Raw genomic sequence first — 13486 nt, forward strand, 5'->3', positions numbered from 1 at the left:
TATGTACACAATGTCACCTACAGCCCTGATCCACACCCCTCTACAACTAGGCACTGTGTCCCCTCTTCTTCAGGAGCCTTCTGCGGTGAGGCCAAAGTTTAAGCAGTCTGTCTGTCCAGACAAACGACCAGTGCGGGGCTGGGGTTTCTTTCTGCACTTGGCCTTGTGCAAACTTGGTCTTGGCCAAGACCAGGAAAGTATGCAACTGGACCTCAGTTACTGCAACTTCCCCTAGCAGAACTCACAGCCTCCAGTCCCAGTTCTAGAAATACCAAGGGCATTGCCCCGCCCGCAGTGCGACTTTGCAAAGCATCAGTTCACTCCAAGCAACATTTATTAAGGGTGGCGAATAGCTAGGTGGGTCAGGGCCAGGAGCTGCCCTCTGCCGCCAAACCTCAGGCTCTGTACACGTATATACAGCGGTAGGGGCTGGAGGTGGGGAGAGGACCGCGTAGGGGCAGCGCCGGGCCTCACACTGGGGACGCCAGCTTCCTCTTGGTGCTCTCGCTGCAGCGGTGCAGGATGAGGTCTGCGCTGGGCCTCGGGGGCACGGCCGGCTGCGGCTTGGGACGCTCGGTCTTGTCCTGCTCCTCCTCTGCCGGTGGACCGTGCCAGGTGAGGCCTGCCCCGCCCCTGGCCCCGCCCCACCTGCCCGGCCCCGCCTCTCTTCACCCTGCGGGCCCCACTCCGCCCTCCAGGCCGGCTCCCTGGTCCCACTCACTCAGCGGACTCCCTGTGCTCTGTGGCCCGGGCCGCGCCAGGCGGCGGCGCTGCTGCTGAAAACGGACGCTGTTGCGCCGATAGGTGTCCTGGCTGAGGCGCTTCCGCGACCGCTGGTGGATGCTGTGCGCGTTGCGGATGGACGACCTGGGCCCAGCAGGACGGGGGCTGTGGTCAGCGCCCTGGCGTCCCCGCCCCTTCTGCCCGAGGGGACTCTCATGGCCACCCCTGGGGTCCAACGACTATCCCGTGGAAATGGGAAACGGCCTGAGCCGGGCATGAAGGTGACTACCCCTCACCGTCGCGGAACCCTGTCCTGCCACAGAGCCCAGGCCCATTTCCAACGTCCCCTGCCAGCCTTCAGCCTGCCTCCTCCCCAGGAAGCCCGCCGGGCTGCCATAGCCTTCACGGGCTATCCCAAGGGCTCTAGACATCGGCGCCTTCACCTCCACCTCACACCCCGACTTTCCTACCGCCCCAGCACCAGCCCCAGTGTGGGAAGCACTCCAGCCTCCATCCAGTGAGGATACTGCCTCTCCCACCAGGCTGGGCGCCAATGTCCCACCTCCCCGGCCCCAACACTGCCAATTCAGGGGCTGGACCCACAGAGGGAAGTCGTGGTACACCCTCCTGGGCCCCGCCCAGCCCACCCCAGCTGCCCTGCCTCGGGGACCTCGCTCACCTGCGGGGTGGAGCCCCCCGGCTCTTGATCTGGCTTTGGGCCTGAGCTACATCCTGCCCGGCCTTCTGCAGGTACATGGATGGGAAGTAACCTGTGATGTCTTCTTTCCTGCAACAGCAGCAACTCGTGAAGGCTGAGCAATCTTGGGGGTGGAGGTGGGGGGGCCTCAAACGTGGGGTCAAGGCCTCCTCTAAATAGCTGGGGTCAAGGCAGCTGGGTGGTTGCGAACACCACCACTACCATACACTGCACCTGTGTGCCTGTTTCCTCATCCATGCAACACAGGCCTTCCCAGTTGTGACGTGGGGAGGGGGAAGAAGTTAGCAGATCCATCTCCCCAGGGACCTGTGTTTGCTATAAAACACCTGCAGTCTTATATTGGTTAGATTTTTCTTTTATGGTGATTGCCTTCTGTGTCCTAAGAAACCTTTGCCTACCTCCAAGTTACCAAGTTCCCTGGTGCTTTCTTCCAAAACCTTAGTTTGGGGGTTTGTGCTTAGCAAAACATGTGATCTGTCCCAAATAAAGGAGTATGGTATGAGGTAGGAGTCTAGGTTCATTTTTCCCTCATAAGGATATCAGTTGTTCCAGCATTTGTTGAAAAGATTTTTCTTTCCAGTCTCACCGCTACATGTGGGAGTGAAAAACAACAGCCTTTGCATAATACAAACTTCACTCAGTAAAAGTCTGATTCTTCTCGGCTGCTGAGAGAATCACAAACGGATGGATTGTGTCTGGGGTGCATGATGGGGATTAATAGAGTTTAGGTCTAAAATGTCGAGAAATCCTGCCTCAAAGCCCCCAGCCCAGGGGCTGTTGTGCTGTTGATGGGGGGGTACTGCGGCCACAAGCTTGCTGGGGTCACGGACAGGCCCTGCGACCCAGGGCTCTGATAGCGTGATAGCGTGCACACGCCGCTGGGAGTCCGCTTTCCCCAGAACTGGGGAAAAAATGAGTATTTCTACATTCATTTGGAGGAATAAAGAGGGAAATGGCAATGAAGGATTTAGGAGAGAAGGGGTGACAGGGTCTGTACTACCAGCTGTCAAATATTAATTTGATTAATACAATGACTAATTGTGTTTCTGAAGAAGCGATAACAGATGGGCTGGTCAGGGACATGACCCTCAGTCACAGGGAAAAATGTACCCATGCAGACAAGGACCCTGAACCCCAAGATACGGGCAAGGTAGGATTATCATGAGTCTGTTACCAAAATGGGAACAGCCCAGAGAGAGGCAGTGGCTGACCCAGAGCCACACAGCTGAGTCGGCACTGAGCCCACGCAGGCCCAGCCCCAGGCCAGGCTGACTCTCAGGGCAGATGCGGTGGGAGGGAGGGTGCAGCTCTCCTACCTGACAACCCACCAGCCGTCCAGGAGCTTATGAATGACCTCGATGGTTTCGCCCTGCTCCAAGGACAACTCGTCCTCCATTAGGGCAGTGTAGGCTTTGATGGTGACATAGGGCTCACCTGGAAGGGGAGGGGCAAGGTGTGACAGTCCACCTGGCACTCAGCTAGCCACCCCTCCCTCCTCTCTGGGCCTGGGGCTTCCTCCAGCTGGAGCCCAGGACCCCCTCTCCTACAGCTGTGCCCCTCCTCCCTGGACTTCTGCCCTCTGCCCACTCTACCCTGGGGAGCTCCCCCACCACCATCCGCACCAGAGGCCAGAAGCTCCCGTGACTGCAGAGGCCTGGCTAGCACCTAAACATGAGGAGTGGCCAGGCAGGCAGTGCCGGGGTACAGCGCCCGTCCAGGGGCACCTGAGCCACTCAACTCCAGCCGACTGTTGGCATGTGGGGCTGCAGGCCCCATATACATGCCTTTCCCAGTTTCTAAAGAGGAGCCATAAATCCACATAAAATCGTAGAATCTTTCAATCTAAAAAATATGGGCAACCAACACTAATTTTTTTCAGACTCTACATGGGCCCCATTTAGCCTGGGGGCTGCCAGTTTTTCCATTCTAGGCAGCTATGATGCCCCCACCTCCAGGCAGCCCTCCTTCCTGAGCCTCAGGTTGGCTCATCATATAGCTTCTTGCTGGGACTCAGCCCCAGGCTTGCAGACACCATGTGACCCTGACCTCTATTCCTCCCTCCTGGTTCCCCCTGTCCTAACCAAGGGCACCACCTCTCACTCCAACCTTCCCCCTCTACCCAGCCCCTAGTCATGTCTGACCCAAAGCAGTGACTTCTGGCTTCTCAATATCCCCATGTCCCTCCCGCCCCTGCCTCCCACCCCTGCGGCCGAGGAGGGCAGGGAGCACCTGCATAGTTGGGCTCTGGGTCCTCTGCCTCATCAGGACTGTCCAGGGGCTCCAAGTAGGACGCCGGGACCCAGCCACGCTTGGTCTTCATTTGGCAGAACCACCAGCCTATGCCAGGGATATGGGGCAGTAAGTCTCGGTGGGCCTAGAAGCCTCCCTCTGCCATTGGTGGGCGTGGGGATGGGGGTAAGATCACCCGGACACAGACACACAGGCATCCAACACTCGGATTCAGAAATGTCGCCTTCAGCACACTCCATGACAAAATCACACAGAGGCACAGAACTACAGCTCAGAACGCACTTCACATACACCATGATGAGAAGTTCACCTGCCCATCTGGATATAACCCCCAGAGGTGCACAGTCATGGTTCAGAATGTGTGCAGATCCCCACAGCCACCCCCGGGCTCATACTCAGAGATGGGATGACCCGCCGTGTGGGGAGGACAGTCAGGGCCCCTGCAGGAGCCAGAGCCCCCCAGGGGCTAGGCGGGGAGGAGGCCCGAGGCTGCGTGGTGGGGCAGAGCCTTGGGTGGGGACTTGTGGCCTTGGGCCCAGGCACCAGGGAAGGGAGGTCCAGGCAGGGTGGGGAGGCTGACCGCTCTCGCCCTTCTCCACAACATCCACCACGTCGCCCACGGCCAAAGCCATCTCGGTGCCCGAGCGCTTCTCGTAGTCAGCGATGGCGCGGTACGTCTGCAGGATGATGGGGCCTGTGATGTCTGGGCAGAGGGAGGGCGGGGTGAGTGGACCCTGGGGGCACCTCCTCCTGGCTCTCCCCCAGAAGAAGCCCTGGCATCCCGTCCCCACCCGGCTCCAGGCACACCAGGGGTGGGTGTGCTCCGCACACTGGAAAGCAGCAGAGACAAGCTAGTCTTCGCAGCCCTGCATTTACTGAGCACCGAGTGTGTTCCAGACACCGGCCACACACCCCACACACATTCTAGTTCTCATTTGATGAGGTCCGCCAGCAGACTTTCTCAACTTTAATGTGCACACAAATCACCCAGGGATTTTGCCGAAACATAGGTGCTGATCCCACAGGTCTCGGTGGGACCGGAGAGTCTGCACTTCTAACCAGCTCCCAGGAGACGCTACTGCCTGTTGTGGGTGAATTGTGCCTCCCACCCCAAATTCATGTGTTGAAGCCCTAACCTCCAGTACCTTAGAATCTGAGTGTATTTGCTGACAGAGCCTTTAAGGAAGTGACTTAGGTTAAATGTGGCCATAAGGGTGGGGCCCTGATCAAATAGAACTGGTGTCCTGGAAGAGGAAGAGACACCAGGGGAGGGCACGAACAGAGGAAAGGTCATGTGAGGACAGCAAGAAGGCGGCCGTCTGCAAGCCAAGGAGAGAGGCCTGTGATGCATCCAACCCTGCCCACACCGGACCTCGGGCTGCCAGCCTCCAGAACTGTGAGAAGACTCACTGCTGCTGTTTAAGTAGCCCTGTCCGTGGCACTTTGTTAGAAGAGCCTGAGCAGAGTAAGACTGCTGGTCCCTGGACCACACTTTGAGTGGCCCAGGGTACTTGACTGGGTGTCCACTGACTGGTTGAAGTTCTGCTCCACATTTAGTAGCTGTACATCCCTTGCCAAGAGTCTTAACTTAACTCAGGCCTCAGTGTGTACAGCTGTAAAATGGTACCTGTTTCACATTGTGATGGAGATGATTACATGAGTTCATGCATGGAAAACATTTAAAATAGCCTGGCTCAGGGTCAGTGCTTGATAAATGTTAGGTAGTATTATTAACAATTACTGTGCAATAAAGATTAGATACTGTCACACCTCTGTGTCACCCCTAAAGGCCACTTTTGCCCCCAGATCTGTTTACTCGTTCGGCCAGAACATCACGAGGGCTGCTGGGAGCCAGGGTCTCTGCTAAGTCTGCAGCCACGAAGGTGAGCGCTCTTCACTGTCCAGTGACCCTCAAAGACCCCAACTCTGTAGGGCAGCCACCAAGACCCTTCAGAGCAGTTCTCACCTCCTGCTCTTTGCCCTGTACACCCCAAGATCAGGGTCCCTGATCGTGTCAACAGTCCTTGAGGGTGACCCGCACTCGGCTGCCCCTGGCCTCTCACCCGCAATGTTACTCTTGCCATCTCTGGGCATCAGGTACGTCTCTGGCTTTTTCACCCTGCAGGAGAGGACAGGCTGTGTTAGACGCTTGCTTTCTCCTTGGGGCACAAGGTGCCCCACATAGACCTACAGAAAAACGTCCTAAGAATGTTCCCAAAAGGAACGTGGGAAGTGGGGGCCACCACAGAGATTGAGGAGCTGAGAAGAAAGGGAGGAAAGCACTTTGGGGAGGACAGGAGCTGCTCGGCCAGCCTGAGGACGGGCCCAGCCTCCTGCAGACCCAGAGGAGAAGGCTCGTGGGCCAGCTCCCTTCTGCTGGAGCCTCGACAGAAAAGCCAACAGGTTGTGGGGGACCCTATCCCCCAGGGCTGATGGGAGCTGCCCTGCCCTGGACCAGGGTTGTGTGCTGGCACCCATAAGCACAGGCTGGAGTGCTGCTGTCTGTCTGTCTATGGTAGCCCTGTCCTCCAGGCTGCCCCCCACACTCAGTGACCAGAGAGGGACAGAGAGGGACTTTCCACAGCTGATCTGGAGCCGGAAAACACAGTCCCCTGAGTTCTCACTCAGACTCTCCAATCCCGTCCACACAGGGCCCAGAGTACAGCAGACGCCCAGGGCAAGGGCAGGCAGAGAGTCAGGTGACAAAGTAGAGGCAGGGGCCTGAGACGTGCCCAGGAATTAATGGAAACCACTGACCTCCCGTGCCCCCTCAGGGGCTCCGAACTTCACAGCCTGTAAGCACTCCCCATGGTACCCACTACTGCATCTGGCCCTTCCCACCCCATCACAGATGGGAAAACTGCTTTCAGAAGGCTCCAGTCCCGCGGCTAGGCAGTCAGAGTCAGCACAAGGGCCTCGGACTTCAGACCTCCAGCCCAGAGGGCCACCTCCCGCCCCACCAACCCTGGCACCGTGAGGCTGAGGAATCCAGGTGGAAACTTGGCACGGCTGCTGGGGGATGCCAGATCCCATGGGCCAGAGTTGGAATCCTGCCTCCTTCACTTTCCCGCTGTGTGACTTTGAGCACGAGACTTCCCCTCTCTGAACCTCACGCGCCTCTATGTCACAAGAGGAAAGCCCCGCCCCCTCTAGGCCAGGCCGACCATCTCCTTTTCTCTCCCCTACTCACTGGCTGTCCGTGGGGAGCTTGAGGTCGTCGGGGCGCACCTTGAAGAAGTTGAGGAGGTGCGGGCAGCGGGAGATCTTGACGGGCAGGCCCATGAGCGCGCTGCAGTACTCGGTGAGCGTGCCCTGGCGGCTCTCGGCCACCCGCTGCCCGTCAAACCACCGCGGGGCTGCCGGACCAGGGAGGGCACCAGAGATCCAGTGAGCACACAGGTCAAGTCCAGAGGGGGTGGGAATCGGGGAGGGCAGCTTAGAGGGCAGGTGCACGGAGCCAGGACAGGTGAGCCCGCCCAGGCGGCTCAGCCCCACCGCTCACCTGGCAGGTGGGGGATGATCCTGTTCTCGGGGTTGATGTCTCCTGCCTCGATAGGAAACATTTCCTTTAAGGTTTTCTACACAGAAAAGCAAATGTGAAGGAATATTTTTTTATTACAGCAATGTAAAACACAGAATTAGACATGACTTAAATACCCTTCTACTTGCTGGGGCTAGAAGATTCTGGTGGTTTCCTGAATTCTTCTTTCTCCTCCACCAGCAAATCCTTTTGGTTCTACTCCCAAATCTACCCAGAATCGGATCCTTCTCACTATGCCTGCTGCCACCACCCTGGTCTGAGCTTTTGTGAGGCCTGGATTGTTGCGACAACCCTCTTAGGTCACTCCCCTTCCACCCCTGTCTGTCCTCAATCCAGCGTCCAGAGGGAGCCTCTTCAAACCTAAGTTGCATCCCGTCCTTCCTCTGCTCAGAACCCTCCCTGCTTCTCAGCTCCCTCAGAATGAGAGTGAAGGCTTCATTTTAGTCTACAAGCCACCATGTGATCTGCCTCTGCCTGGCCTGCTCACCTCTCCAGCCACCACTCACCCCCTGTTCACTTAGCCACCCTTGAATACTCCAGGCTGCTCCTACCCCAGGGCCTTTGCCTGTGCTATTCTCATTCTTTCCCCACATGGATCAATAGCTCCCTCTCTCTATCTCCTTCTTCAAGTCCTTGCTCAGATATCACCCCCTCAGCGAGGCTTCCTCCCTGACAACTGCCCCTCCTGACCCTATTCTCCCCACCACTTTACTTTTCTCCATAGTTCTAATGACCATCTAACATATTATACAAATTGTTTATTTTTTGTTTGTCTGTTAGCCTGACTCCTTCACTAGAACATAAGGTCTACAAGGGAGGGAGAGAATTTGCATCTGTCTTTTACACCCTTTAGCAGCGTTTCCTGCCCACCAAGTAGAACACTCCTGGCCCTTAGCAGGGGCTCAATAAATAGTGGATGAAGGAATGAATGAATTCACCAATTAATAAAAGGGATTGGTCCTACAATGGAATAACCCAGAACAGTTTAAAGAGGTGAAATGGAGTTGCATAACCCATCAGCATGGACTGGTCTCAAAAATGTAACCTAGGGATGATAATAAAACTGAGATAGAAGCAAAAGGCATGCTGATAGCTTTTACATACACTGCAGAAGATACACACCTGCCACGACCGCATGTTGCTCCTGGGCTGTGTGCGTGCGTATGTGTGAGGGTGTATGTGTGCGTGTGCAGCCACCCAGGGTAGGAGCTGGGATGGGATGAGGGAGAAAGGGAGCCTTTCACTGCTCTTGTAATGTTTTATCTCCTTTATCTTAAAAAAAGCTTTGTAGCAAACGGCCTGGAGACACCCAACGCGATTCTGGGTTCTGGGTGTCCAAGTCTGATTATAGTCTTCTTTGCAATTATCTGTATTTCACTTGAAATTTCTCACACAAGAGAAGTGCGGAAACCCATATGCTTCCCAGACTCCCTTCCCTGGTAAGGAGAGCCCCGCGTGTGGAGTAGGCCCTGGAGGACCCTCCATCCACGTGACCCTGTCTCAGACCAGCTCTGCACACTGTGACCCTCCCTCATGACCACCCCCAATTCTGTCCCAACAGCCTCTGATGTGGGGAGCCCTGGGGGATTCTCTCTTGTAAACCTCGGTGATAACAGGCACCCACAAAGCAAGAGGCCCCGGTTTCCTGGGTGTCAGGATTATCAACCCTCCTTCTGATCCACCTGGGGTCCTCATCAGGCCAGTGACTGAGTGAAAGATAGGCTCCTGAGAGGACAACTGTGGTGGTGACCCTGGCCACGCTGCCCCCTACAGGGACAGAGCGAGCAGGGCCCTTGAGACAGCCCCCTGGAGTCGGTGTGGAATGGGTGAGTTTCGGTGTGGGGAGACAGAAAGGTTTAGAGATGGATGGTGGTGATGGTTGCATAACACTGTGAATGTACCTAGTGCCACTGACTTGTACACTTCAAATGGGTGAATGTGTGTTCCGTGTGTTTCACCACAGTGTAAAATACTTTCAGTAAAATGCTTTTTAAAGTTAAAAGAAAAATAATGTCCTCTTAGCTGTGAGCTGGGAGGGGAGAGGGGGACTCCGGATTTCTCAGCTCCCTGCCAGCCCCTGGGCTGCGCCCCTCCCCAGAGGCAGGGCTGGGACTGGGCGTGGTGCCCCCGCCCTAACCCCCCCCACCCCCCCCGACACCGGGCAGGGCACTCACATGGAACTCGTAGATCTCGGCGAAGCGCCGGTAGACCACCTTCTCAGACAGGTCCTGCCACTTCACCAGGAACATGTACACCTGGGGGGCGGCACGGGTGGGGGACCTGGTTCAGCCATGCAGCAGGGCAGCCTCGCACCCCTGGTAGAAGCCTACCCCTGTGGGTGGGAGGGAGAGTGCTCTCTGGGGCCACCTGGGCCATTGAAAGAGCATCAACTTCACAGACCCCAGGGCTAATGCTCTCCAGCCTGAGGACCCAGGGCAAGAGGGTCAGCTTCTCTCAAATGAACTCAAGTCCCCATCTGTAAATTGGAGGTAAGAGTAGGACCTCACTCCTAGGGCTGGTATGAGAGTTATGGGAGGAAAGATGCAGGAAGACCTGGGCTCAGGCAACACAAGGCCTCAGGAAGCTGTTCCATGGTACCCTTTATATCCAGAAATGTGCAGAACAGACAAATCTATTGAGACAGAAAGTAGATTAGTGGTTGCCAGGAGCTGGGCCAGGGGTTGGAGGAGGGGGTGGATGAGAAGTGACTGAATTTAATGAGTATGAGGGTTTTTTTGAGTGTTGATGAAATTTTTCTAAAATCGATTGTGGTAATTGTGTAACTGTACGAATATACTAAAAACCACTGAATTGTACAATTCACATAGGTGAATTGTATGGTATGAGAATTATATTTCAATAAAGCCATTATTAAAGAAAAAAGAATTCAGTAAGGAAAAGCCAGCTTACAAAAATAGGAGAACACCACTCAGCCACAAAAAAGAACACAAGACTGATAGATGCAACCACACGGATGCATCTCAAAAGCATTCCGCTGAGTGAAGGAAGCCAGACACAAAGGCTACACAGCATATGATTCCATATCTGTGACATTCTAGAGCAAGCACAACTAATTTCAGGTGGAAAAAAATCAGAAAGTGGTTGCCTCTGGGGATGGGAAGGAATGACTGGGGCATGAGACAGGGTGATACGAGTCTGGGTTACATAGAGTCTGGGTGATGAGAGTTGACGTGCACGGTCAAAAATCTGCAAATGTATGTCTAAGATTTGTGGATTTCAGTTTACATAAATTTTAAGAGAGAAATCATAAATCTTCAAGAGAGAAAAATATAAGCAAATACTGAACTCTAGTTGGTGATATGCAAGCTGAAGTACTTAGAGCAAAGTGTACTGATGTTTGCAATTTGGTTTTGGTTTTTTTTAATTTTTTTTATTTTTTGGGGAGGAGGTAATTAGGTTTACTTATTTATTTTTTATTTTTAGAGGAGGCAGTGGGGATTGAACCCAGGACCTCATGCATGCTAAACATGCAATCTACCACTTGAGCTATACCCTCTCCCCTGCCATCTGCTTCGAAATGCACCAAAAATAAGATTGATGGGTGTGTGGATGGATGGATGGAGGGATGGATAGGTGGTAAAGAAAGGACTACAGAAAATATTAATGGTAGAAAGCGGATGGTGAGCATATGACTGGTTGGGTGTTTTGTTTTTTCTTGTTGTAAAATTCTTTCAACTTTCCTGTATGTATAAAATTTCTCAGAATAAAATCTTAGGGAATAAAAAGAATAGCAACCAATGGGGGATGACAAAATGTTCTAAAAATTAGATTATGGTGATAGTTAAACAACTTTAAATACAACAAAAACCATCGTGCACTTTAAGTGGGGGAACTTGCTAGTATTTTACAAATAACTAAATTAAATCAACCACGATTTCTTTAACTTCAAAGTTGGAAATGGACAAAAGCAAATGAACTTAACTCTATATAAAATGGGTAATAACCTAAATGTTAAAGAAAAATACAGAAGAATCCAAGTGGCTTTTAACTACAGTACACTGCTCTCAGTCTAAAAGGACCAAAAGAACGGCAAAGAAACCTTAAACTCGCCTTAACAGGTGAGTAGGTTTATAGTTAATAGTGCTGTGCGTGTAGTAATTCTCAAACACGTTTATGTGTATTGTAGAACTGAGCAGAGGAGTACATATATTGCTCTCTGGGGAGCCAGGGTTCTCACAGTGAGAGAAAGGAGCTGCAGATATAAAATGGTGAGAGATACAAATGGCTTGAGGTGGCTATTTCCCCCCAGTCTGTCCACTGAAAGGACAGTCATGAGCCATGATACCTCGGAGGCAATGAGCACACCTAGTTCCAGATCTTGGGTTCTAATATGACGTCCAGTAAAACGAACCAGGGCTCTTTAGTGAAATGGTTGTGTCCAGGACTGAGCTGGGAGCGTCCAGGATAAGCTAGACCATCTTGTGCCATAAAAACATGCTTAAGGAATGACAGGATAAGCCAAAAAAGCACAGAAGCCAGCCTGAAGGAGCCCCCAGTGACCAAATCTTAGACAATCTGAGCATCAAAATAAGTAAATGACAGTAATGGACTATAGATCACTGAATAAAATAGGAATGCATGGAGCCACACTGACATGAATAAATAAGAAGGGAAGACATTTACAGTAAAATGTTAACTAATAAATGCAGAAGGACCAATAGAGTTTAAAAAAATCATCATTTGGCAATCATTATTGTAATTTGATTCAGGCAAGAATCATCCATGTTCTATAAAAAACAGGATATTCACACAGGTTCACATAACCTCCCCACAGGTCAGTTATTAATCACAAAGGGGAAAATAGTAACTTTACAGCAGAGAAACTTGGAAAATATGTCCAGGGCTGACTGATCAAAGTTAACGTCACCAATATGGGAACAAATCAAAAATCACCTGCCACCTGATAGGATCGATGAGAGGGAGACACTTCTGGGTATTCCGACATCACCAGGACCTAATCAAGTATCAGACAGACCCAAACCACGGGGCGTTCTGCAAAATAACTGGCTCCATCTCTTCAAAATGTCATAGTTGAAAAGGACAAAGACTGATTAAGACTAATCCAGATTAAAGAATGCCAAAGAGACATGACAACTCAGATGCAACAGGTAAGCCTAGCTGGGATCCTGGACCTGAGAACATTTTCCCGCAGAGGGACTAGTAAGACAACTGGTGAAACGGGAGGAGTCTGTGGGTTGGATAATAGTGTTTTATCAGTGTTAATTTCTTCACTTTCGGTTATGTAAGATAATGTCCTTGATTTTAAGAAATACACAGCTGTAGTAAAAAAAACTGTCTCCAAGTAACTCTCAAATGATTCAGAAAATTTATATTCAAAGAGAGAGAGAGACAGGGGGAGGGGCAAAGAGACAAAGGGAAGGGAGACAGAAAGAGAGGAGAGGAAATGTGGGCGACGGCATATTAGAGTTACCGGTACTTTAGGGGGCAACATTTTTATAAATTTGAAGTTATTTCAAAATGAAAAGTTAAAAAAGGGAAAGGCTTGGCACAGACAGTAAATGTACCACGTAAGCGCCAGTTTACTAAGTGGACTCCTCCCTGCCTTTCCTCTGGGCTTGGGGACCCTGTGATGCGGTGGCCATGTCTCCAGCACTTCGCCAGGCCCCCAGGGCAGGAGAGAGGACTCTTCTGGCCCCTGTGGTGGTGCCGCCCTACTGCGGGGGCCAGGATCTAATGTAACTGGTCACCAGCCCACCCTCCCAAGGAGCCCTCCCAAAGGGGCTGCGGGGACACGTGCTGGGAGCGGAGAGGGGACGGGGTGGGGTGGCCGGCTAGGGGCCAGGGGCCGGGCCGGCGGCGCGCAACTTTTGAGGGGCGCGCATCTGCTGTGGACCCAGACAGGTAGACTGAGGCCTAGAGATGGGGAGCCATTTACCACCGCCCGCGCCCTCACCCCTAGGCCGCCCGCGTCTTCCGCCGCTGGCTCCGGGGCTGCGCGGGGACCCGCACCTGCGGCCCCGCCAGGCCTGTCCCCGCACGCAGGGCGCCCCCGGCGGTACTCACATAGTGCTGGCTGGGGACGAAGCGCTTCTCGAAGCCCAGGAGGGCGATGTGGCGGATGAAGGGATCCCCCATGGCTGGGCTGCGCGCGGCTCCCTCTGCTCCGGGGCGCTGCGGGTGGGCCTTAAATGGGCTGCAAAGAGGAAGTCGCCTCTGTCGCGGCCGGGCGGGGGGCAGGAGGGGGCAAGGAGCGTGCAGAGAGGGCTTTGCTT

The 13486-nt window shown here is 53.3% G+C and overlaps 1 protein-coding gene across 1 annotated transcript; it reads right to left on the bottom strand.

Annotated features, from left to right (window-relative positions):
- Positions 1 to 316: 316 nt before the first annotated feature.
- NCF1 (neutrophil cytosolic factor 1) lies at positions 317 to 13426 on the bottom strand. Its single transcript, XM_031432766.2, has 11 exons — positions 13278 to 13426; positions 9407 to 9487; positions 7194 to 7269; positions 6882 to 7047; positions 5755 to 5810; positions 4272 to 4394; positions 3671 to 3778; positions 2758 to 2875; positions 1403 to 1510; positions 722 to 867; positions 317 to 595 (listed from the first exon to the last, which is right to left on the bottom strand). Exons 1-11 carry the CDS (start codon positions 13347 to 13349, stop codon positions 471 to 473), a joined length of 1179 nt encoding a protein of 392 aa, XP_031288626.2. The 5' UTR covers positions 13350 to 13426; the 3' UTR covers positions 317 to 470.
- Positions 13427 to 13486: the final 60 nt, after the last annotated feature.

Source organism: Camelus dromedarius, chromosome 24, assembly GCF_036321535.1.
Source record: "Camelus dromedarius isolate mCamDro1 chromosome 24, mCamDro1.pat, whole genome shotgun sequence".
In the NCBI taxonomy this organism is placed as follows: Eukaryota; Metazoa; Chordata; class Mammalia; order Artiodactyla; family Camelidae; genus Camelus; species Camelus dromedarius.